At 47.2% G+C, this 26,498-nt stretch overlaps 1 protein-coding gene and 1 long non-coding RNA gene across 42 annotated transcripts in view; one reads left to right on the top strand and one right to left on the bottom strand.

Annotated features, from left to right (window-relative positions):
* Positions 1-1,477: 1,477 nt before the first annotated feature.
* Positions 1,478-25,235, bottom strand: LOC114674028 (uncharacterized). Of its 2 annotated transcripts, none has more exons than XR_013410432.1 (3): positions 25,097-25,235; positions 1,825-1,944; positions 1,478-1,663 (listed from the first exon to the last, which is right to left on the bottom strand). It is a non-coding gene; the product is annotated as an uncharacterized LOC114674028 (long non-coding RNA). The 2 variants fall into 2 exon arrangements; XR_003724954.2 differs by having other exon boundaries at positions 1,825-1,940; positions 25,097-25,230.
* The window catches only part of LSM14A (LSM14A mRNA processing body assembly factor), a 69,937-nt gene continuing 67,701 nt past the window's right edge, over positions 24,263-26,498 (top strand). For 37 of the 40 annotated variants that reach the window (XR_013408596.1, XR_013408603.1, XR_013408602.1 and 34 more), the window contains exon 1: positions 24,263-24,510. Coding sequence is in view for 25 of the 40 variants with exons in the window: in XM_015123515.3 (XP_014979001.1) it covers positions 24,390-24,510 (121 nt within the window). In the remaining 15 variants the exon portion in view is untranslated. 40 annotated transcript variants of the gene reach the window in all.

The raw sequence follows: 26,498 nt of genomic DNA on the forward strand, positions 1-26,498 counted from the left end.
TTACTTTTATCCTAAAATTGCTTTCATAAACTCAAAAAGTTGTTTCTTTTAATACTTTTTCTCTAGAGAAAAAGCAATTTTATGAAAGTATTTTGCAATAACATATTGATTAGTTATTCTATCATTTTATTTGGCAATAGTTATACCCATTCCTTAGCATAATTACTTATTTATCTCTTCAATGACCCAGGTCACCATCAGAACACATAATTACTCAAGATAAGAGGTTGGGCAAAGCAGGAATTTTGCACACTAAGAGGTAGAGCCATATCAGTTATTGAGTACGTTAATTTCTTTTGTAACTGGGTGCTGTAATAAAAGAGCTGAGGCTTGGACTTTAAAACTTGTGGTACAAATCTTGACCCAGCTGTCAACCACCTCAAGTCAAGACTATCACCTTCCCCGGCCCTTAGTGCCATTATCAAGAGAGGAACTTACAAGAAAGCATTAATACCGGTGATATTAATGTGCTAGTTGTTATCTCATGATGTGCAAAGTCTTCTCATTGGATCATGATTCCCAGTGCTGTCATGGCATTGCTTTCCTTTGACAGATTGTGATGGTTAATTTCTCATGACAACTTGGCTAGGCTAAGGGATGCCCAGATCACTGGTACAACATTATTTCTGGGTATGTCTGTGCAGATGCTTCTGGAATAGATTAGCATTTGAAACAGGTAACTGAGTAAACATTACTCTCAACCATGTAGGCAGGCATCATCCAATTTACAAGACCCTGAATAGAACAAAAAGACAAGAGGCCAGGTATAGTGGTTCACGCCTGTAATCCCAGCATTTTGGGAGGCCAAGGCAGGAGGATTGCTTGAGGCCAGGTGTTCAAGACCAGCCTGGGCAAGAGTGAGATCTTGTCTCTACAAAAAAATTAAAAATTAGTGGCCGGGCGCGGTGGCTCAAGCCTGTAATCCCAGCACTTTGGGAGGCCGAGACGGGCGGATCACGAGGTCAGGAGATCAAGACCATCCTGGCTAACACGGTGAAACCCCGTCTCTACTAAAAAATACAAAAAAACTAGCCGGGCGAGGTGGCAGGCGCCTGTAGTCCCAGCTACTTGGGAGGCTGAGGCAGGAGAATGGTGTAAACTCGGGCGGCGGAGCTTGCAGTGAGCTGAGATCCGGCCACTGCACTCCAGCTTGGGCGACAGAGCGAGACTCCGTCTCAAAAAAAAAAAAAAAAAAATTAGTGTGGCGTGGTGGTGACATGGGATTTGTTCCCTTGACCTTGACCCCCTTCATGAGCAGGAACTGGAGTGGCTCATTTTGCTCAGCCTGCCGCTGGCCACTCCTTGCAAGAGGGAGTGTGCGAGCAAGCGAGTGTCGGAACCCGAGGGAATGAACGCTAGAACCAGGTTCTGGAGGGAGCAGGCTCTGTATGGTCCTCACAGCAGCATCCAAGCCCCCGCCCTCTTCACACCCAAGTTCTTGTCTGGCACCCAGGAAGAATCAGGTTGCATGGTCAGATTGAAGGGTAGCATATGTGGAGGATTTTACTGGGTGATGGAAGTGGCTGTCAGCGGGATGGGAATTGGAAAGGGGATGGTGTGGGAAGAAGGTGTTCTTCCCCTGAAGCCACACCATCTGAAGTTCGCCATGTCCATCAGTCGTCTCTGATGCTCAGTCGTTTGTGTTGTTCTGCCAGTTGAAATCCTTTTATGGGCACAGGATAGGGATGTGGTAGGCCAAAAAGGCAACATTTGGGCGGAAAAACAGAGTCAGCTGTTTTCACTTAGGGGCGTAGTTCCAGGCTTAAGATGGGGGGGAAGGGGGGTTAGCCAGGAGCCCAGCTGTTCTGTATCAGTGGTGCATACCTCTGGTCCAGCTACTCAGGGGGCTAAGGTGGGAGGATCACTTGAACCCAGAAGGTTGAGACTGCCGTGAGCTGTGATTGTACCGCTGCACTCCAGCCTGGGCAACAGAGCAAGACCTGTCTCAAAAAAAAAAAAAAAAAAGAAGAGGGAATTCTCTCTCTTTCTGTTTCTCTCCTTGAGCCAGTAAGTTCACATTTTCCTGCCCTCCGACATCGAAGCTCCTGGTTCTCAGGCATGCACCCTACCCCTACGCCTACACTTTTCCATTCTTTGGCCTTTGACTTCAGACTGAATTACACCACTTGCTTTCCTGGATCTCCAGCTCCTAGACGGCAGATGGTGGGACCTCTCAGCCTCCATAATCACATGAGCCAGTTCCTACAGTAAAGCTCTTCTTATCTCTCTCTCTCTCTCCTTCTATTTATATTTATATTTATATTTATAGAAGGAGAGAGAGAGACAGACAGACAGCGATTCTCGTGCTCAGCCATCTGAGAAGCTGAGTTTACAGGTGCCTGCCACCACACCCGGTTAATTGTTGTATTTTTAGTTGAGATGAGGTTTCGCCATGTTGGCCAGGCTGGTCTCAAACTCCTGGCCTCAATAGGAGATAGATAGATGATAGATAGATAGATTGATTGATTGATTGATTGATTGATAGATACATCCTATTGGCTCTGTTTCTCTGGAGAACCCTAATACACAGATGATGTTATCTGGACTTTTCTGCACAGGCAGCGGTGTGCTGGAGCTGTCCTCTCTCTTTGTTGGAATTGCACCTTGAGAGTAAGTGCCTCCTTAAATCGTGTGCCCTAGGTGCCTACTTTGCCTCACCCTAGTGCCAGCCCTAGTACTTTGGAGAAAGATGCACAAAAAGCCAGCAGATGCAGGAATAAGCCACTGTAATCATGTCTTGGTCTAAAGAGCTCCGGTTCCTGAAGTTCCTTCATAGAGGAGTTGGCCCTCTCCATTCCTCTGCATTGGGCTGACAGTGGACCTAGAAGTCACTGGATTTTATCTTCATGTCCCATCATTATCATCCATCTCAAGAACTTTTTCATCTTCCCAAACTGAAACTCTGTATCCATTAAGAAATAGTGCTCCAATCCCCCTGCCCTCAGCCCCTGGCAACCACCATTTTACTTTTTTGTGTGTGTGAGACGGAGTTTCACTCTTGTTGCCCAGGTTGGGCTGGAGTGCAGTGGCGCGATCTCAGCTCACTGCAACCTCCGCCTCCTGAGTTCAAGCAATTCTCCTGCCTCAGCCTCCCAAGTAGCTGGGATTACAGGCATGTGCCACCACATCTGGCTAAGTTTTGTATTTTTAGTAGAGACGGGATTTCACCATGTTGATCAGGCTGGTCTTGAACTCCTGACCTCAGGTGATCCACCCACCTTAGCCTCCCAAAGTGCTAGGATTACAGGCATGAACCACCGTGACTGGCCCCACCATTCTACTTTCTGTCTCTGTGAGTTTGACTACTCTAGGTACTGCATATCAGCGAAATCATACAGTATTTTTGGTTTTGTTAGAATATCCTCTTTTCAAAATGAATAAACCCCTGGTTAAAGATGGTGGTTTAACCCTATAGTTTATCACCACTCCCTCCCAATACCCCACTAAAATAATAGTAAAGGAGGTAACAAGTTGGAAATCTACAACGCATGGGAAGCCACCAAGAGATAAGAAATTTCAACAAAATTACTAAAGATGTTAAGTAGCCAGGTGTAGTGGTTCATGCCTGTAACACCAGCACTTTGGAAGGCTGAGACAGCAGGATTATTTGAGGTCAGGAGCTCAGGACCAACACAAAAAGATCCCGTCTCTACCAAAAAAAAGATTAGCCAGGCTCATCATGTTGGTGTGTGCCTGTAGCCCCGGCTACTCTGGAGGCTGAGGCGGGAGGCTCACTTGAGATCAGAACTTGAGGCTATAGTGAGCTATGATTGCACCACTGCACTCCAGCTCAGGTGACAAAGAACAAGACCCTGTCATTAAACTTTAAAAAAAAAGAAAAGAAAAAAAAGATGTAAAGTAGAGGGTGGACCCAAAGGACAAAACTATAGGACCAATACCACTTATATGAGGTTCCCAGAGGGGTCAGATTCACAACCACAGTAGGCAAAATGGTGGTTGCCAGGGGCTGGGAGAAAGGGGAATAAAGAGTTCCTGTTTAAATGGGTACATAATTTGATTTGTGTGTTTGTGGCTTTGTTTTTTGTTTTTGCTTTGTTTTTGTTTTGTTTTCAGACAGAGTCTTTCTCTGTCACCCAGGCTGGAGTGCGGTGGCATCATCTTGGCTCACCGCAACCTCTGCCTCCCAGATTCAAGTGATTCTTGGGCCTCAGCTGCCCGGGTAGCTGGGATTACAGGCGTGCACCCCCGTGCCGGGCTAATTTTTGTATTTTTAGTAGAGACAGGGTTTCACCATGTTGCCCAGGCTGATCTCGAACTCCTGAGCTCAAGTGATTCACCTGCCTCAGCCTCCCAAAGTGCTGGCTGCGCCTGGCTGGGGATAGAATTTTAGTTTGGGGAGATAGAAAAGTTCTGGAGGGCCGGGCGCGGTGGCTCACGCCTGTAATCCCAGCACTTTGGGAGGCCGAGGCGGGCGGATCACAAGGTCAGGAGATCGAGACCATCCTGGCTAACACTGTGAAACCCCGTCTCTACTAAAAATGCAAAAAATTAGCCGGGCGAGGCGGCGGGCGCCTGTAGTCCCAGCTACTCGGGAGGCTGAGGCAGGAGAATGGCGTAAACCCGGGAGGCGGAGCTTGCAGTGAGCCGAGATCGCGCCACTGCACTCCAGCCTGGGCGACTAAGCGAGACTCTGTCTCAAAAAAAAAAAAAAAAAAAAAGTTCTGGAGACAGAGGGTAGTCATGGTTGTACAATAACGTGAATGTATTTAACGCCATCGAACTGTACACAGAGAAGTAGTTAAAATGGTGATGTTTACGTTATGTGCATTTCATCACACGCTCACAAAAATAAAGGGTAGCAGTAATGGACGAAGCGAAGCAGAGGCTGACAGGGACTGGAATGGCCACGGAGGGGAGGTGGAGAGGAGAATAGCAGCCAAGCAGGGAGCAACCCATACCTTGCGACCTCCAAGTGGCTCAAGCCCCATAAATTCCCGGTAGAGCAAAGGATAGAAGTAAGACATGGAGTGGAATCTTCCTACACCCTGACCCTCACGCATATGACACAGCGCATTTTGGGAGGCCGAGGCAGGTGGATCACTTGAGGTCAGGAGTTTGAGGCCAGCCTGGCCAACATGGTGAAACCCTGTCTCTATTAAAAATAACAAAAATTGGCCGGGCGCGGTGGCTCAAGCCTGTAATCCCAGCACTTTGGGAGGCCGAGACGGGCGGATCACGAGGTCAGGAGATCGCGACCATCCTGGCTAATACGGTGAAACCCCATCTCTACTAAAAATACAAAAAACTAGCCGGGCGAGGTGGCGGGCGCCTGTGGTCCCAGCTACTCGGGAGGCTGAGGCAGGAGAATGGCGGGAACCCGGGAGGCGGAGCTTGCAGTGAGCTGAGGTCCGGCCACTGCACTCCAGCCTGGGCGACAGCGTGAGACTCCGTCTCAAAAAAAAAAAAAAAAAAAAAAAAAAAATACAAAAATTAGCCAGGCGTGATGGTGCACACCTGTAATCCCAGCTACTCGGGAGGCTGAGGCAAGAGAACTGCTTGAACTAGGAAGGTGGAGGTTGCAGTGAGCCTAAATCTCGCCACTACACTCCAGCCTGGGCAACAAAGCAATACTCTATCTTAAAAAAAAAAAATCGAATGTCTTAAAACACCCACAATCTGTCATTTAGAGGTTCACCAATGTCTAGAGAATGGCTTCCTTCCTGATCACCCTAAGTGAAGGCCTCCAGTGAGTAAGTCCACTAAAAATACAAAGGCCCTCAACAAATGATTTATGACATCGTTCTCATATACATTCCAATATGGTGACTTTGATGAAAGTCTCCAACATGCAAGACTCACTCTAAGATAAGCAAGCAAAAAGCAGGACCAGGAGGCAGGCACATCTCCATGCTATGGAACTGTCAGCACAGCCGAGCCCATGCTTAGTCAGAACCAGTAGCACATGTGCATAATGGGCCCACCCTATCATGCACACAGCCTGGACAGCAGGCCTGCGTGGAGCAAACAGAGGTAACTCAGGAATAGAAAATAACTTTAAAATTTCTCTATGTACTTGGCCCGTGAGCTAAATCTGCATTTATCATAGCTGGAAATCAATAGACAACGTCCAAAATGGATGAATCAAGAACTGGTGATAATGGGATACTATTCAGCCATTAAAAAAAAAGAAATTGCATCTTTTCACCTGTATCCCCAGCACTTTGGGAGGCCAAGACGGGAGGATCACTTGAGGCCAGGAGTTTGAGACCAGCCTAGACAACAGAGGGAGACCACTGTCTCTAAAAAAAGAAAAAGACATCATGTCTTTTGCAGCAACATGGATGGAACTGGAGGCCATTATTCTAAATGAAACAACTCAGAAACAGAAAGAAAAATACTCCATGTTCTCACTTATAAGTGGGAGCCAAATAATGTATACACAAGGACATTAAGTGTGGACTGATAGACACTGGAGACTAGGAAAGGTGGGAGGCTGGGAGGAGTGTAGATGATGAGAAATGAACAGGTACAGGTTGGGCGCAGTGGCTCATGCCTGTAATCCCAGCACTTTGAGAGGCCTAGTTGGGTGGCTCTCTTGAGCCCAGGAGTTCAAGACCAGCCTGGGCAATAGGACAAAACCCTGTTTCCACAAAAAATACAAAAATTAGCTGAGTATGGTGGTGCATGCCTGTAGTCCCAGCTACTTAGGAGGCTGAGGTGGGAGGATCGCTTGAGTCCAGGAATGCCAGGCTACAGTGAGCAGAGATCGTGCCGCTGCACTCTTGCCTGGGCCACAGAGTAACAGCCTGTCTCAAAAAATAATAATAAAAATAAAAAATAACAGGTGCAATGTACTTTATTCAGATGATGGATGCGCTAAAAGCCCTGACTTCACCATTACTCAATAGATCCATGTAACAACATTGCACTTGTACTCCTAAAATTAACACAAATTTAAAATAGGACCAGGTGTAGTGGCTCAGGCCTGTAATCCCAGCACTTTAGGAGACAGAGGTGGGTGGATCACTTAAGGTCAGGAGTTCAAGACCAGCCTGAGCAACATGGTGAAACCCTATCTCTACTAAAAATACAAAAATTAGCCAGGCAAGGTGGTGCATACCTGTAATCCCAGCTACTCAGGAGGCTGAGACACAAGAATTCCTTGAACCCAGGAGGTAGAGGTTGCAGTGAGCCTAGGTGGGTGACAGAGCGAGACTCCATCTCAAAAAAAATAAAATAAAATAACTTGTGACCTAACCATATTATTTCCATGCAACAATAACCACCAGGAGAAACAGCTGAAGGAACTAAATATGGTTACCTCCATAGGACCACGGCTGGGGAGAGAGAGGCTGGAATGATTTCCATGCATCATAAACCCTCCTGCATAATTTGATTGTTTAATCTTACGCATGTATTAGTGATACTTTGATTTTTTTAAAAAAAATGTTCCAAAGAAAATGACTAGAAGGTTTTTTCTCCTATAGCATTGTTTCATTCTGGAATCTTCCAATTAAGCTTTTGGCTAAACACATAAATATGATAATGATAATTATTCAGGAATCAGGAGGTTTGTAAAAACATTGTGTCATTAGAGTAATCAAGCTCTGCTCTAACACATCTTGGCTTTTTGGGATAATTAGACCACACTGGAGGCCCAGATGGGGTGAATGAGAAAGCCATGGGTGTCTGCCACAGACTAACAAGAAAACGTCACACAAACCTACTCAGCTGGTAGTTGAAATCTGCATGTTAACTTTGTACACAAGGAAAAAGGAATAAAAATACTAGATTTAGGGCAAACCATTTCACTTTAAAAACTAAGTACAGAACATGAGTGCAGTAATTAATGTCCTACATAACTTATTTTAAGCCCTTGTGTTAAAATCGACTCTTGGCTGTGGGGAGGGGACAGGTCTCACTCTGTCCCCCAGGTTGGAGTGCAGTGGTGCAGTCATAGCTCACCGCAGCCTCTATATCCCAAGCTCAAATGATCCTCCTGCTTCAGCCCCCCTAGTAGCTGGGACTACATAAATGCACCACCACGCTGTAGAGACGGGATTTTGCCATGTTGTAGAGATGGGGTTTTTGTAGAGACAGGGTTTTGCATATTGCCCAGGCTGATCGCCAACTAATTTTGTAGAGATGGGGTTTTGCCGTGTTGCCCAGGCTGATCTCCAACTCCTGGGCTCAAGCGATCTGTCCGCCTTAGCCTCCCAAAGTGCTGGAATTACAGGCATGAGCCACCAGGCCTGGCCTAAAAAAGAATCTTTAAAGCTAGAAGTGATCTCTTCTACAGGTTCCATTTTTTTAAAAATTCACCTCCTACTGTGAGCATAATACCAAAAAAAATTTTTTAACCTATTAATTCATCTAACCAAGATATATTGATTCCTACTCTCAGCCAGGCCAAGCTGGAAGTAAGAATGCAATAGTGAGACCGGGCACGGCAGCTCACGTCTGTAATCCCAGCACTTTGGGAGGCTGAGTGGGTGGATCACCTGACATCAGGAGTTCAAGACCAGCCTGGCCAACATGGTGAAATCCCGTCTCTACTAAAAATACAAAAATTCGCTGGGCGTGGTGGCAGGCACCTGTAATCCCAGCTACTTGGGAGCCTGAGACAGGAGAATCGCTTGAACCCAGGAGGAGAGGTTGCAGTGAGTGGAGACTGCACCACTGCACTCCAGTCTGGGAAACAAGAGCAAAATTCTGTCAGAGAGAAACAAAGAAAGAGAGAGAGAGAAAGAGAGAGAGAGAGAGAGAGAAAGGAAGGAAGGAAGGAAGGAAGGAAGGAAGGAAGGAAGGAAGGAAGGAAGGAAGGAAGGAAGGAGGGAAGGAGGGAAGGAGGGAAGGAGGGAAGGAGGGAAGGAGGGAAGGAGGGAAGGAGGGAAGGAGGGAAGGAGGGAAGGAGGGAAGGAGGGAAGGAGGGAAGGAGGGAAGGAAGGAAGGAATGCAATGGTGGAAAGACACATACAATCCCTGCTCTCAGGGCGACTTAAAGGCCAGTATAGAATATACACAAGAAAAGAGACAATGTCACCACAATGTGCAATGACAGAGTTTGGTAAAGGAGTACAGTTGTGCGACAACAGAGTTGGTACAGGTTGAGTAACAACTATCTCAGACAGCAGATCTCAGGGCAGCAGTGAGAAATCTCCTGAACTGAAAAATATCTAGGCTGAGCTGCAGTGAGAAGGCTTGATGGGAAGAATCTGGGAGAAGTTTCATGTGGTTTCTGGAATGCAGGACAAAGGCTTGGAGGGACGAGGCACAGTGGCTCACTCCTGTAATCCTAGCACTTGGGAAAGCGGAGGGAGGTGGATTGCCTGAGGCCAGAAGTTCAAGACCAACCTGGCCAACATAGCGAGACCCACCTCTCTCTTTATACTTAATCATATTATATGATAATGATATGGTTTGAATCTGTGTTCCCACCCAAATCTCATGCCGAGTTGAAATCCCCAATGTTGGAAGTGGGGCCTGGTGGGAGGTGATCAGATCATGGGGGTGCTTTCTAATGGTTTAGCATCATCCCCCAGTGCTGCTCTCATGATAGAGTTCTCACGAGCTCTCCATGGCTGTTGAAAAGTGTGTGAGAGGTGGCTCCTGCCTGTCATCCCAGCACTTTGGGAGGCTGAGGCGGGTGGATCACTTGGGGTCAGGAGTTTGAGACCAGCCTGGGTAACAAGGTGAAACCCCATCTCTACTAAAAATACCAAAATTAGCTGGACGTGGTGGTGGGCGCCTGTAATCCCAGCTACTCGGCAGACTGAGGCAGGAGAATCGCTTGAGCCTAGGAGGCAGAGGTTGCAGTGAACCGAGATCGCACCACTGCACTCCAGCCTGAGCCACAGAGCGAAACTCCATCTCAAAACAAAACAAAACTTGTGTGACATCTCTCCCCACCACTATTTCTGCTCCATCCACATAAGACGTGCCTGCTTCCCCTTCCCCTCCCACCACAGCTGTTAAGTGCCCTGAGGCCTCCCCAGCCATGCTTCCTGTATAGCCTGCAGAACCATGAGCCAATTAAAACTCTTTTCCTTATCAATTATCAAGTCTCAGGCATTTATTTGTAGCTTTGTGAGAATGGACTAATACCGATAATATAAAAAATATTAGTAGGCCAGGTGTGGTGGCTCAAGCCGGTAATCCCAGCACTTTGAGAGGCTGAGGCAAGCCAATCACCTGAGGTCGGGAGTTCAAGACCAGCCTGGCCAACAAGGTGAAACCCTGTGTCTACTAAAAATACAAAAATTAGTCGGGTGTGGTGGCACACATCTGTAATCCCAGCTACTTGGGAGGCTGGGGCAGGAGAATCGCTTGAACCTGGGAGGCAGAGGTTGCAGCAGGCTGAGATTGCACCACTGCACTCCAGCCTGGGTGACAGAGCAAGACTCCGTCTCTAAATAAATAAATAAAATTAAGTTAAGGCTTGGTGGGAGTAGAGAGACACAATGGGGGAAGGTAAAGGCGAGAGACAAAAGGTGAGACCAGAGATTTAAGCAAGTGCCAACTCACACAGGCTTTTATAAACAACATAACCAAGGATATTCTAAGAGAACAGAGCAAGGAGAAGCTATTAAAGCCATTGATGTCTCTGGGGATGGGGGGAAGTACAATAGACTGAATGTTTATGTTCCCCTAAAATTCATAAGTTAAAACCTTAGCCCTCAAGGGGATGGTATTTGGAAGTAGGGCCTTTAGATTAGGTCGTGAGGGTCAAGCCCTCGTGGATAAAATTAGTGCCTTTAGGGTTGGGTATGGTGGCTCATGCCTGTAATCCCAGCACTTTGGCCAAGATCATACCATTGCACTCCAGTCTGGGCAACAAGAGTGAAACTGTCTCAAAAAAATAACAATAATAATTTTATATATATATATATATATATATATAGAGAGAGAGAGAGAGAGAGAGAGAGAGAGAGAGAGAGAGAGCACCTTTATAAAAGAGATTCTGGCCAAGCATGGTGGCTCACAAATGTAATTCCAGCACTTTGAGAGGCCAAGATGGGAGAATCACTTGAGCCAAGGAGTCTGAGACCAACTTGGGCAATATGGTCAAACACTGTCTCTATTACACTTTTTTTGAATAGTGGGGTGCTGTGGTAAATGCCTGTAGTCCCAGTCACTATGCAGGAGGCTAGGGCAAGAGGATTGCTTGAGCCCAGAAATTTGAGGCTGTCATGAGCCATGATTACACCACTGTACTTCAGCCTGGGTGACACAGCGAGACTCTATCTCAAAAGACAGAGACAGCCGGGCACGGTGGCTCACATTTGTAATCCCAGCATTGTGGGAAGCCAAGGTGGGAGGATCACTTGAGGTCAGGAATTCAAGACCAGCCTGGCCAACATGGTGAAACCCTGTCTCTACTAAAAATATAAAAATTAGCCAGGCATGGTAGTGCATGTCTATAGTCCCAGCTACTCGGGAGGCTGAGACAGGAGAATTGCTTGAACCCAAAAGGTGGAGGTTGCAGTGAGCTGAGATGGAGCCACTGCACTCCAGCCTGGGTGACAGAGCGAGACTCTGTCTCAAAAAAAATGAGAGAGAGACCCAGAGAGATCTCTTGCCCCTTTCTCCATGTGAGGTTTTAGCAAAAAGACAGCCATCTATGAACCAGGAGGCAGTCCCTCACCAGAGACTGAATCTATCAGCCTTAATCTTGGACTTCCCAGCCTCCAGAACTATGAGAAATAAATTTCTTTTGCGGATAAGCCACCGGTGTGTGATATTTTGTTACAGCAAGCAGCTCAACCGGACTAGGACGGGGGGTGGGCAGGGAGTCTTGAGGGACAGGTCTGGCATCATCAAATTTGCTTTAGAAATATTATTTTCAGGCTGGGTATAGTGGCTGATGCCTGTAATCCTAGTACTTTAGGAGGCCAAGGCCAGCGGATCACTTGAGGTCAGGAGTTCAAGACCAGCCTGGCCAACATGGCGAAGCCCCGTCTCTACTAAAAAATACACAAATTAGCCAGGTGTGGTGGCACACACCTTTAGTCCCAGCTACTCTGGAGGCTGAGGCAAGAGAATTGCTTGAACCCAGAAGGCAGAAGTTGCAGTGAGCTGAGATCGCAACACTGCACTCCAGCCTAAGCAACAGAGAGAGACTCTGTCTCAAAAAAAAGAATTTTTTTATTCAGAAAAATTAATATAGCTTAGTTTCCATTATTTTGATTACTTTCCAATCATACATGTCTTATCAATTTCTATTGTTTGTTGTTAGGGTAGTTGGACAAATATTTGAGAAATGGTAAGGATAATAAAACTAATTGTAGAATGCTATTAAATTCACAAACCACTTAGTCATGCTTTTACTGCATTTACTTAAGAGGCAGATGGTATAGACAGATTTGCACCTGGTGCCACCATTCTTCTGCCCTATGTCCACTGAAGGCACTGGTAATAGCTCCTGATGTCTCAGACACAGTCTCACAATCCTTCTCAACACAAATCTCCAGGCAAGAAGTATCATCTGCTTAAGTTGTCACTTGATAAAAAATTATATTTGCGCCATCCTAAAATGGTGTAAAGCACCTACATTGTGGAATTACAACCACTTGATTGAAATCCATGACTTCCACCTTAATACTAGATCTAAGTTACTTGACTTCCACTTTTGAGTGGTGTGTGTGTGCGTGTGTGTGTGTTGTGTGCGTGTGTGTGGTTTTTGTTTCATTATATTTTAGACAGGGTCTCGCTCTGTTGCCCAGGCTAAAGTGCAATGGCACAAGCTCAGCTCACTGCAACCTCCACCTCCCAGGTGTTGCCATGCCCAGCTAATTTTTGTATTTTAGAAGAGACAGGTTTAACCATGTTGGCCAGGCTGGTTTTGAACTCCTGACTTCAAGTGATCCACCCGCCTTGGCCTCCCAAAGTGCTGGGATTACAGGCATGAGCCACCGTGCCTGGCTGGTTTTTATTTTTTGTTTTGGGGAGTTTTTTTGAGACATTCTCTCACCCTGTTGCCAAGGCTGGAGTACAGTAGCATGATCACAGCTCACTGCAGCCTTGACCTCTTGGGCTCAAGTGATCTTCCCAGCTCAGTCTCCTGAGTAGCTGGGACTACAGGAATGTGCTATCACATACAACTAATTTTGTTTTATTTTTGTAGAGCCAGGGACTCGCTATGTTGCCCAGGCTGGTCTCGAACTCCTGGACGCAGGCAATCCTCTTGCTTCAGCCTCCCAAAGTGCTGGGATTACAGTCATGAGCCACCATGCCCAGTCAGTTTTCTCATTTTAAAAATAGACATAAAGACATGTAACAGAGGGCTGCTGTAACTAAATTAAGAAGCAGCAAACTATGAAATTGTACCATCTATGTCTTTATACCAATTCAATGATCCTGTTTTGGAAAGAGAAAGTAAGAGAAAGATAGGAATCAGTAACAATTCCACTCAATGTGCATGCACCCCAGAGCACGTATGGGATGAGAGACACTTTCTCTAGCAATGGTTATTAGTTTCGGTTTCTTTTTTTTTTTTTTTTTTTTTGAGACGGAGTCTCGCTCTGTCGCCCAGGCTGGAGTGCAGTGGCGCGATCTTGGCTCACTGCAAGCTCCGCCTCCCGGGTTCACGCCATTCTCCGGCCTCAGCCTCCCGAGTAGCTGGGACTACAGGCGCCCACAACCGCGCCCGGCTAATTTTTTGTATTTTTAGTAGAGACGGGGTTTCACCGTGGTCTCGATCTCCTGACCTTGTGATCCGCCCGCCTCGGCCTCCCAAAGTGCTGGGATTACAGGCGTGAGCCACCGCGCCCGGCCATTTTTTTTTTTTTTTTTTTTTTTTTTTGAGACGGAGTCTCACGCTGTTGCCCAGGCTGGAGTGCAGTGGCGCGATCTCGGCTCACTGCAAGCTCCGCCTCCTGGGTTCACGCCATTCTCCTGCCTCAGCCTCCTGAGTAGCTGGGACTACAGGCGCCCGCCACCGCGCCCTGCTAATTTTTTGTATTTTTAGTAGAGACGGGGTTTCACTGTGGTCTCGATCTCCTGACCTTGTGATCCGCCCGCCTCGGCCTCCCAAAGTGCTGGGATTACAGGCTTGAGCCACCGCGCCCGGCCTAGTTTCGGTTTCAGTGTGTCTCTCACAGCATGAGAAGTTCACCCAGTGAGAGTGGGTCTGTGGTTTGAAGGGACATATTTTCCAAAACACATGGCCCCCAAATGCAAGCCCACAGCATCACATATTGCTTAAACAAAAGACCAGCAATCCATCTCAACTTTAGAGAAAAAAAAAACCTAGCTAGGAGGGACTCCCTAAGGATATAACAGATATGCTCCTAATGAATTTAAATATGGCCAAAGGCCGGGTGTGGTGGCTCACACCTGTAATCCCAGCATTTTGGGAGGCCGAGGCGGGTGGATCACCAGAGGTCAGAAGTTCAAGACCGGCCTGGCCAACATGGAAAACCCTGTCTCTACTAAAAATACAAAAATTAGCCAGGGATGGTGGCACATGCCTGTAATACCAGCTACTCAGGAAGCTGAGGCAGAAGAATCGCTTGAACCCGGGAGGCAGAGGTTGCAGTGAGCTAAGATCGTGCCACTGCACTCCAGCCTGGGCAAAAGAGTGAGACTCCATCTCAAAAAATAAACAAATAAAATAAGAATAAAAAATAAATACAGCCAAAAAAATCTTTCAAATTCCTCTTCCAATTAGGCTGTAAAGATCTACATAAACCACCAGTTTTGTTGTAAACATGGGGGAAAACAGATAAAGTAAAATATCATATTGATTTTTCAGATATCATAAAATAGTCTAAAGGAACTAAATTCTAGAGAAAGGGGACAAGGCTTCATAGGTAGGAAAAATTAGGGATCAGTGGGGGCATTTGCCAAGTCTGGGCATGGGCAGGCAGAAGATGGGCCCTGTCACAGAGGATGGGGCTCTGCTTGGCTAAGAAGAAACCACTGATTCTTTAAACATCTCTATGGGCTGAAGCAACAGATGGAAATATCTAAGAACTCAAAACACAGTGCTAGTCTTCCACTTTTGCTAAGTGGGTTGCAGTGCAGGAGGCTGGGTCTTCCGTCTTCCTCACTGAAAGACAGAGAGAAAACTCCACTAACTCTTCATGCTTGGGTCCAAAATTCCACTAGAAGAAGGGGCCCATAAGACACAGAGCACATCTTGCCCTTAAGACATTTAAAATCCAGGTGGACAAAAGCTAACTGAACCTGCAACTAATCCAACCCCAATTCAGCTCCAGTCTTTTTTTTTTTTTTTTTTTTTTGAGACGGAGTCTCACGCTGTTGCCCAGGCTGGAGTGCAGTGGCACGATCTCGGCTCACTGCAAGCTCCGCCTCCTGGGTTCACGCCATTCTCCTGCCTCAGCCTCCTGAGTAGCTAGGACTACAGGCACCCGCCACCGTGCCCGGCTAATTTTTTGTATTTTTAGTAGAGACGGGGTTTCACTGTGGTCTTGATCTCCTGACCTTGTGATCCGCCCACCTCGGCCTCCCAAAGTGCTGGGATTACAGGCTTGAGCCACCGTGCCCGGCCTCAGCTCCAGTCTTGATTGGATCTGACTGATCAGCTCCTCAACCTAATTGACTGGCAAGAGGAAAGGGCTTGCCCTCTCCAGGGAAAAAATATTTACTTCAGTCACTTTGGTTCTTTACAATGTCTAGTGTACAGTATCTAGCTAGACACAATATCTGGCATAAAATTAAAAATTATGAGATGAAAAGCAGGAAAATGTGATTCGTAATCAAGAGAAAAAACAATCGATATATGCAGATTCTTACATGACTGAGATACTGGAATTTGCAGATAAGGACTTTATGATAACTACTATAAGTATGTTAATGAAATTAGAGCGTAAAATAGACAAAATGATAAGAAGATGATTTTCTTTTTCCTTTTTTTTTTTTTTTTGAGACAGAGTTTCACTCTTGTCACTCAGGCTGGAGTGCAATGGCATGATCTTGGCTCACTGCAACCTCCAACTCCCAGGTTCAAGCGATTCTCCTGCCTCAGTCTCTCCAGTAGTTAGGATTACACGTTCCTGCCACCACGCCTGGTTAATTTTGCTATTTTTAGTAGAGATGGGGTTTCACCATGTTGGCCAGGCTGGTCTCGAACTCCTGACTTCAGGTGATCCACCTGTCTTGGCCTCCCAAAATGCTGGGATTACAGGTGTGAGCCACTGTGCCGGGCCAACAAGATGCAGATTTTCAACAGAAAAATACGCTCTCTTTAAAAAGATAGGTGGACGTGGTGGTGTGCACCCGTGGTCCCAGCTACTTGGGGGGCTGAGGTAGCAGGATCCCCTAAGCCCAGGAGGTTGAGGCTGCAGTGAGCTGAGCTTGCACCCTGTACTCCACCCTGGGTGACAGAGCAAAAGCCTGTCTCAAAAAATTTTTTAAAAATTTAAAAAAGAGAGAAACTCATTAATCTGGGGATCAAGTGTACTAATACTAAGGTGAGATGCAATCTCAGGATAAGACTTTAGAGTATTGTTTACCATATATACATATATATACACCATATATATATAAAATATACACATATACACACACACACACATATATTTTGGAAACGGAGTCTTGCTCTGTCACCCAGGCTAGAGTGTAGTGGCGCCATCTCAGCTCACTGCAGCCCCCTGCTTCCCAGGTTCAAGTGATTCTCGTGCCTCAGCCTCCTGAGAAGCTGGGATTACAGGTGTGTGTCACCACACCCAGCTAATTTTTTTGTGTTTTTAGTAGAGACAGGGTCTCATTGTGTTGGCCAGGCTGGTCTCAAACCCCTGATCTCAAGTGATCTGCGTGCCTCGGCCTCCCAAAGTCCTGGGATTGCAGGCATGGGCCACCACGCCCAGGCACTACCTCTAATTTTTACTGGCTTCCAGAAATAACTCATCATGCTGTTCCAAGAAGTGAAGTTAGCCAACAGGATCTACTTCCGCTTTCAATCCAAGTCCATGCTCCTCCCAGGCAACCCCAGACAACGACAGAACACAGCAGGGGTATTAGGGCCTAACTATTTCTGTTCCAAAGAGCCATCTTTGCTCCAGGGCTTCCTGTTGGGTTGGCCAAGACGTTGTCAGATCTGCAGTACAGTCTGGGGCTCTCCCAGCTCAATCCTGCTTCTTCTCCCTTTTACCTTTCCCAGGCATTACCTCCAATAAACCTCTTAACTCTGGCTCAGCATCTATTTCTGAGAAGAACCAATAGACACACATGGCTTTAGAACTCAACCTGTGGACTGGCCTCCCAAAGCGCTGGGATTACAGGCACTTTGGGAGGCCGAGGCTGGCGGATCACTTGAGGTCAGGAGTTCCAGACTAGCCTGGCCAACATGGTGAAACCACATCTCCACTAAAAATACAAAAATTAGGTGGGCGTGGTGGTGCATACCTGTAATCCCAGCTACTTGGGAGGCTGAGGCACAAGAATCGTTTGAACCAAGGAGGTGTAGGTTGCAATGAGCCAAGATCATGCCACTGCACTCCAGCCTGGGCCACAGAGTGAGACCCTGTCCCAAAAAGAAAAAAAACTCAACCTGTGTAAAGATGTGTCTCCTCCAATATGTGTAAGATGACTGACCCAACAACCAGGCACAAAGTAGACTTCCAGTAGATGTTAGGAATCTTTGCCTTTTGCGTCACTTAAGGTATGTGTTTGCTGCTCAGGAGAGCCTCAAAATAACACTGCCACAAATAGGACAGCTGACAGTCCAAATGGTAAGGTGGCTTCACAGTGTCCCAAAAGTCCTGGACTTCTAGCTGATCCTGTGAAATAGTCAGATAAGTGAGTGAAGCCATCTTGGACCCTCTAGACCAGGCAAGCTGCCCCCAGTGATTCCAGTTGAGGCTACATGGAACTGAATTGCTTAGTCAAGCATGATCCATGAAATTGAGAGGTATAATAAAGTGATAATTGTTTTAAGTCACTGAATTTGTGGGTGGTTCCTGTAAACAGAACACATCTCCTAACTAATACAGAGAGAAAACCTTACTTTAAAATTGTATATCTAATACCATGGTACCACAGCATTTGGAAATTACTACTTTCCTGCTTTATTTTTATATGTTGTTCGTTTTTTTTCCTTTTAAGAAAGTCTTGCCGGGCGCGGTGGCTCAAGCCTGTAATCCCAGCACTTTGGGAGGCCGAGACGGGCGGATCACGAGGTCAGGAGTTCGAGACCATCCTGGCTAACACGGTGAAACCCCGTCTCTACTAAAAAATACAAAAAACTAGCCGGGCGAGGTGGCGGGCGCCTGTAGTCCCGGCTACTCGGGAGGCTGAGGCAGGAGAATGGCGTAAAAACCCGGGAGGCAGAGAGCTTGCAGTGAGCTGAGATCCGGCCACTGCACTCCAGCCTGGGCGACACAGCGAGACTCCGTCTCAAAAAAAAAAAAAAAAAAAAAAAAGAAAGTCTTTATACTCACACAATTCTGTATTCAGTTTTTTTACTTAAATATTATTTCAAAAGCAAGTGCTTGTTTTTGCTACATAACCTCAGTTTTAATAGGGCCATTTTACATGGAAAGTTTGCCTTTTTGAGATAGAATTCACGTATCATAAAATTCACTTTCTTTTCTTTCTTTCTTTTTTTTTTTTTTTGTGATGGAATCTTGCTCTGTCATCCAGGCTGGAGTGCAGTGGCGCAATCTCGGCTCACTGCAACCTCCGCCTCCCGAGTCCAAGCAATTCTCCTGCCTCAGCCTCCTGAGTAGCTGGGATTACAGGCATGCACCACCATGCCTAGCTAATTTTTTTTGTATTTTTAGTACCATGTTGGTCAGGTTGGTCTCAAACTCCTGACCTCGTGATCCGCCCACCTCAGCCTCCCAAAGTGCTGGGATTACAGGCTGGAGCCACCCCACCTGGCCCAAAATTCACTTTTTAAAGTATACAATTTAGTGGGTTTTAGTATATCTACAAAGTCATGCAACCATTATCATTATATACTACCAGACATTTTTTTTCTTTTTCTTTTTGAGATGGAGTTTCACTCTTGTTGTCCAGACTGGAGTGCAATGGCGCTATCTTGGCTCACTACAGCCTCCACCTCCTGGATTCAAGTGATTCTCCTGCCTCAGCCTCCCAAGTAGCTAGGATTACAGGCGTGTACCACCACGCCTAGCTAATTTTTTTTGTATTTTTAGTAGAGGCGGGGTTTCGCCATGTTGGCCAGGCTGGTCTTGAACTCCTGACCTCAGGTGATCCAACCGCCTCAGTCTCCCAAAGTGCTGGGATTACAGGCATGAGCCATTGCACCTGTCCTACTTCCAGACATTTTTATCACCCCAGAAAGAAACCCTGCACCCCTTGGTAGTGACCTCCCATACCCACTCCTCACCCCCATGTCCCAGCCCTTGCAGCCACTAATCCACTAATATTTTCTGCCTCTATGGATTTGCGTGTTCTTGGCATTTCTTTTCTTTCCTTTTCTTTTTGTTTTTTTGAGACGGAGTCTCTCTCTGTTGCCCAGGCTGGAGTGCCTCTTGAGTAGCTGGCATTACAGGTATGAGCCACTGAGAGTGAGCTTATCCTTTTTCCATCTATAACAATTTCCAAATTTACATCTCCATTTCAGATCTCCCGACTTTTAGGGTCATACCAACTATGAAGTAGATGGAATTGCTTGGTGTCCCAACAGGCACTTCCAGCTCAACAAGTGCAAAATTATCTACATCTATTAATATTTCCATCCCCCCCACAAATAAACTGCCTTTTATCCATTCTCCTTATGCCCATCACTGGCCCTAGGACTCACCAAGGTGTTCAGTCCTGGAACTGGGAGTCCTTAACTGGCTACAACCAATCAGTCACCAATCTTGTAGCTTCTACGTTATGTTTTGCAACTCATGGCTTCCTGCACCCTAGGGCAGCAGGAACTATGTATAATGCAACTGATCAGTTGGTAGCCCATAGTGTAATATGCACATTAATCTCCGTTTCGTGTACTAGAAACAAGGTTGAGAACTGTGACACATCGCAGGATTCCTAAAAATCCAAAATCCATTGTTGCTTCCCTGCTTAAAAGCTCCTGGCAGCCTGTAGAAAAAATAAATTCTTCCCCATTAATGTTTTCAGCAGTAGAAGCTCTAGAATTTCTACACTTGAGGAGCTATGGGGTAAGAAAGAAGATCTGGAGGCTTTGCGAGGCTTGTCCAAAGCAATTACCAGCTAGTACACTGTTTTTTCCTTATATTTGTCTCTATTTTATGAGGCTAGGGGATGGCTGTTGGACAACACGGGAGAAACAAGGCCCTCAACCCTCACCACCTTTGGTGTGGCCACTGCTATCCACTATAACTCCTAATATATTCTGCATACTTTAGGCTCTGGCCATATTGAATTGCTTACTTTCCAGAACATATATCTCACTCTTCCTCCTGTAATCACTCCATCTCCTGTTTGATCTGAAAGCTTCTTAATCCCATCTCCATTTCAGGCAAGATTCGAAGTCCCCCTCATACCATAGACAAAAATTGGCTCAGGATAAATCAAAGACCTAAATGTAAGAGTTAACACATAAAACTTAGAAGCAAACATTGTGGGTAAATATTTGTATCCTGGATTAGGCAATGCTTTATTGCACCAAAAGTTGTTGCACCAAAAGTGCAAACAACAACAACAAAAATGAATAAACTGGACTTTATAAAAATTAAAAACTTTTGTGCTTCAAAGGACACTATCAAGAAAGTGAAAAGACAACCAACCCACTGAATGAGAAGAGACTATTTGCAGATTGTAGATCTGATTAGAGATTTGTATCTAGAATATATAAAAGAACTCTTTCCACTCAACAATGAAAAGGAAAATTGCCCAATTTAAAAGTGGTTGGCTGGGTGTGGGGCTCACACCTGTAATTCCAGCACTCCGGGAAGCCAAGGCGAGAGGCTCACTTGAGTTCAGGCATTTAAGACCAACCTGGGCAACATGGCAAGGCCCTGTCTCTACAAAAAAATACAAAAATTATCTGGGCGTACCTGTGCTCCCAGCTACCTGGGAGGCTGAGGTGAAGGATTGCTTGAGCCCAGGAAGACTGCAGTGAGCCATGATAGGGCCACTGCACTCCGGCCTGGTTGACAGAGTGACACCCTGTCTCAAAAAGACAGACAAATGGCCGGGTGCGGTGGCTCATGCCTGTAATCCCAGCACTTTGGGAGGCCAAGGCGGGCAGATCACCTGAGGTCAGGAGTTTGAGACCAGCCTGACCAACATGGAGAAACTCCGACTCTACCAAAAATACAAAATTAGCCAGATGTGGTGATGCATGCCTGTAATCCCAGCTACTAGGGAGGCTGAGGCAGGAGAATCTCTTTTTTTTTTGAGACGGAGTCTCGCTCTGTCGCCCAGGCTGGAGTGCAGTGGCCGGATCTCAGCTCACTGCAAGCTCCGCCTCCTGGGTTTACGCCATTCTCCTGCCTCAGCCTCCCGAGTAGCTGGGACTACAGGCACCCGCCACCTCGCCTGGCTAGTTTTTTGTATTTTTTAGTAGAGACGGGGTTTCACCGTGTTAGCCAGGATGGTCTCGATCTTCTGACCTCGTGATCCGCCCGTCTCGGCCTCCCAAAGTGCTGGGATTACGGGCTTGCGCCACCGCGCCCGGCCTAGGAGAATCTCTTGAACCCGGGAGGTGGAGGTTGCGGTGAGCCAAGATCGCACCATTGCACTCCAGCCTAAGCAACAAGAGCAAAACACCATCTCAAACAAATAAAAAAAGATAAACAATAACAGGTGTTGGTGAGGATGTGGAGAAAACTGGAGCCCTCATACAATTGCCAGTGGAAAAGTAAAACAGTGTAGCTGCTTTGGAAAATAGTTTGACAGTTCCTCAAGAAGTTAAACTCTAAGTTACTATATGGCTCAATCACTTCATTCCTAGGAGGATTGAAAACACATGTTCCCACAACAACTAGTTCATAGAGGTATTCATGGATATTTATAATAGCAGAAGTGAAAACAACCCAAATGTTCATCAACTGATTAATGGATAAACAAAATATGGTATGTCCATACAAAGGGATATTATTTAACCATGAAAGAATTGCCAAGCACGGTGGTTCACGCCTGTAAACCCAGCACTTTGGAAGGCCAAGGCAGGTGGATAACTCGAGGCCAAGAGTTTGAGACCAGCCTGGCCAACATGGTGAAGCCCCATCTCTACTAAAAATACAAAAAATTAGTCAGGCGTAGTGGCGTGCACCTGTAATCCCAGCTACTCGGGAGGCTGAGGCAGGAGAATGGCATGAACCCAGGAGGTGGAAGTTGCAGTGAGCAACCAGATGGCACCACTGCACTCTATCCCAGGTGAGAGTGAGACTGTCTCAAAAAAACAAAAACAAACAATTCAACTTCCTCGCACGGACCTTGTACTGAAACAGGGATTTCCAAACCTTTCTTTGTAGCCACTGTGCACCAGCACCATCAGAGCTCTGTCTCTCTCCTGCGTCCCTCTCTTATGATGCCAGACTTCTCGCCATTTGCTCACTCAGCTCACTACCATCCTGCCTGTGCTCTGCCTTCATCCTGCTGTTCATTCATGCAGCAAATATTAACTGAGCAGCTGCCCGGAGCCAGGTGCTGTACTAGGCCCTGATGATACAGCAGCGACCAAAACAACATCTCTCTCTCTCAAAATGTTTACATTCTAGTGAAGCAGACAGACACAAATAATTAAACAGACATACTTGAGAGAGATACATGCTATAAAGAAAATGCAAGCTGAGTTAAGGAGATGTAGAGTGATGTGAGTGGTATTATTTTAAACAAGGTTGTCAGAGACGTCATATCTGGAGGTGATACTTGAGCAGATACTGGAATAAAGTGCTCAAGTACCGGTTGAATTAGACGTGACTGGAATAGAACGAGAAGCTAATTCATGTATATCCTTAGAAGCCAAAGTCTGGTTTTCTCTCTGTGTAACATGGGATCAGTAGAGTGAGTAGAGATAGAACATGATCAGAGTTATATATTTTTTTTTCTTTTTTTTTTTTTTTTTGAGACAGAGTCTCGTTCTGTAGCCCAGACTGGAGTGCAGTGGCACAATCTCGGCTCACCACAACCTCCGCCTCCTGGGTTCAAGCAATTCTCCTGCCTCAGCCTCCCAAGTAGCTGGGACTATAGGTGCGCGCCACCATGCCCGGCTAATTTTTTTGTATTTTTAGTAGAGACGGGGTTTCACCATGTTGGCCAGGCTGGTCTCCAACTCCTGACCTGTGATCCGCCCGCCTCGGGCTTCCAAAGTACTGGGATTACAGGCGTGAGCCACCGCGCCCAGCCCTGAGTTAGATTTTAACAAGATCTCTCTAGCTGCTGTGTTGAGAATAAAGTACTGGGGGCAAGGGTTGACACAGAGGCAACTTTTAGAAGGCTACTGCAATAATTCAGCCCGAGTAATCGTGGTTTGTGGGAGAGGTGTAGGGATGGAGATGAGGAGAAGAGGTCAGATTTAGGATACATTGTGTAGATATAACGGAGAGGTGTAGTCAGAACAGATGTGGAAGCAAGACAGAGGTCAAGACTGACTCAAGGCTTTTAGTCTGAGCAGCTGAGTAAAAATGGTACCGGTTACATCAACAGGGAACGGTGGTGAAGGAGCAGGTTAGAGGGGAAATAGGGAGCATGGCTTTGGACCCTTAACGTTGGAGATTGGACAGAGGCTAGGCGCGAAACCCGAGTTCACGGAATTGATCCAAGCTACAGACTGATAATTGGGATTGGTGAGTTACAATGGCGTTGCAAGCCATGAAGCTAGTTCAGACCGGCTGAATGAGAGGGACAGGAAGGGACTAAAACACTGAGCCGTCGGGAGAGCCCCAGCTCCAGGGGCAGCCTCGGGGGAAGCTCCCTGGACGATGGCTGCGGTAATAGAGCCGTAGGAGCTCCACGAGGTGCAGGTTCAGTGTCTTAAAAGGATGAGCAGCGGCTCGCCACAACTCGGAGGCGGGTGGGCAGCGCTCCAGGCGGAGGGCCCCGCGTCGGCAAAGACACAGGACCCAAGACAAGGCGGCCAAGGCCTGAGTCAAAAGGAGGGCCGCGCGCCTCCTCTCCAGCCCGCAGCAAGCGGTGCCACGAGGCACTCAGCCGGTCCCCGAAGTTCCTCTCACGCGGCCCCAGGACCACCGCCGTAGCCCAAGCCAATAGGCGCTGCCGGGACTCCCGAGGCCGCGAAGGAGCCGGGAGCCAGGAACCGAGAGCCGCCAGCCGTCGGCCAAGTCTCGCGACAGCGCGGCCTAGCCCTCCCAGCATGCCCCGCGCCGCCGCCGCTGCCGCTGCCGCCGCCGCCGCGCCGCGGCTTGAGGGCGGGAGGCTGGGGGAGGGTAGCGGACCCGGCGCCGCCGCCATGTTGGGTCTGAAGCGGCTGCTGTAGGTGTCGACGGAGCTAGCGGGCGTGCGGAGCGGGCGACAGCGGCGTGGGATCTGCCTCTCTGCGAGCAGCCGGGAGCGGCGGCGGCGGCGCCATGAGCGGGGGCACCCCTTACATCGGCAGCAAGATCAGCCTCATCTCCAAGGCGGAGATCCGCTACGAGGGCATCCTCTACACCATCGACACCGAAAACTCCACCGTAGCCCTTGCCAAAGGTACGCGGGACCGGGCCTCGGGGTGGGGGCCGGGCCGGGCGCCGCTCGGGGCTGCTCCCCGCTCCGGCCCGTGGCCTCCTCGTTCCCTTCCCTCCCTCCGTCGAGCTCCGGCAGGCCTTTCCCCTCTCCCCTCCCTTCTCCGGGCCCCGGCGTCGCGGGCCGGACCGCGGCCTCCCCGCGGCTCCCTGGCTTCCGCCCCCCTGGAAGGTCCGCGCCTGAAGCCCAGGGAACTACGGGACTGAGTGCGCGGCGGGCGGGCGGCCCTGAAGTCCGAGAACGGGCTGGAGAACACGGAGAAACGCGTCTTCCAACTCCGAAATTCGGGGCTTCTGTCGTCTTAGCACAAAACAAAGCCGGAGTATTCAAAGAATTTTTCCGCCCAGCTTGAGTTCATCGCGGATGCATTGACTACACAGCACCCATTTTCTCACTTTGTTCATTTCAATTCGTGGCAATCTTCCTCTGGTGAACTCTGAGTAATGTGCTAAAACTTTGGGTTTGCTCTGCGACGCAGACATTCTCGAAATGCCATCGATGCCGTGGAGCAGATCCCATCTCCCTCGGCTCATTCTCTGTTGGTATTTACCTGTTAAACCGGAATCCTCAAAGCCTGTTGTGCAACCATCTCATTAGGGCGCGTGGTAAAAATGCTTGCTGCTGCCCCGACTGCCCTGTTTCTGGAAACGGGTTCAAGCTTGATCCAGGATCCTTCTTGACCAGGCAAGCTTGACCTTTGATCCAGGCTCAGTGGGCGTTGACTGATCCCTCTGGAGGCTCTCTGGGAAAAGGAATTCGGCCGAGAAAGAAGGTGCCCCTACCCATAGTATTAATATTTGGCATCGCTAGAGTCTGTGTGGGTTTTGTTTCCGTTCACACGTGCAGGGCCTTTGCTCTGCCAGGAAACCAGAAAGTAAATAAACTAGCTCCTGAATCTTAAAGGAAATCTCACAACAGTGTAAAATACTTTGGGGGAAGCTAGATAACCTAGGTGATTTTCCCAGCACTTCTGGTAGAGGTGGGAGCTGCATAGCATGGTTAGGGACTCTCTGGGTAGGTTTGGTCCAAGGATAAAGAAGATTTTTGAAATCTGTAAACTTTTAAAAATCGTTAACTGATAGGGAAGTGGTTTCACGGGATCAAGTATTTAATAATACTTGTTGGATGCTCTGGTAAATCCTTTATTTATTTATTTTTCTGAGATGGAGTTTAGCTCTTTAGATCATGCAATGGCATAATCTCAGCTCACTGCAATCTCCGCCTCCCGGGTTCAAGTGATTCTCCTGCCTCAGCATCCCAAGTACCTGGGATTATAGGGGCCCGCCACCACGCCCGGCTAATTTGGTATTTTTAGTAGAGACAGGGTTTCATCATGTTGGCCAGGCTGGTCTCGAACTCCTGACCTCCGGTGATCCACCCGCCTCAGCCTCCCAAAGTGCTGGGATTACAGGCGTGAGCCACCGCACCCAGCCTAAGGTAAATCTTTTTACTAGCCCTGGCGTTGGGACAAATCTTATACCTGAGTAGGGAACCTTTTGATGTTTTAGAACTGTACACCATAAAGGAGTAGTACAAGATGGTGATAGTTTCACAGCTCTGCAAATTTGCTGAAGATCATTGAATTATACACTTTTTTAAATCACCAAGTCTAATTTTAAAAGTAGTATGAAAAACCAGGGAGTACCCCCACATTTCCCTCTTTACCTTGTGAAACATTGTATTATGACACATTACCTCATAAAAACACCTGTAGACTTAGCGCTTCAGTGTCTTTTTAGAAATCCACTATAGGATGCATGATGGTATTTGGTGTTTAAGACTTTCCCAGTGATGTTTCTTAAGTAACTTAGTTTTTGCTTGGCCTTATTTTGAATTTATTTTTATATTTTTTATATAATAGTTATTTAGCTGTATAGTGTTTTTCTGGCTTTATGCAATTATAAAAAAAAAAAGCCTGTCTTTATGAAATTATGAAAAGTGCTGGGTGAGAG

This window comes from Macaca mulatta, chromosome 19, assembly GCF_049350105.2.
Source record: "Macaca mulatta isolate MMU2019108-1 chromosome 19, T2T-MMU8v2.0, whole genome shotgun sequence".
Taxonomy (NCBI): Eukaryota; Metazoa; Chordata; class Mammalia; order Primates; family Cercopithecidae; genus Macaca; species Macaca mulatta.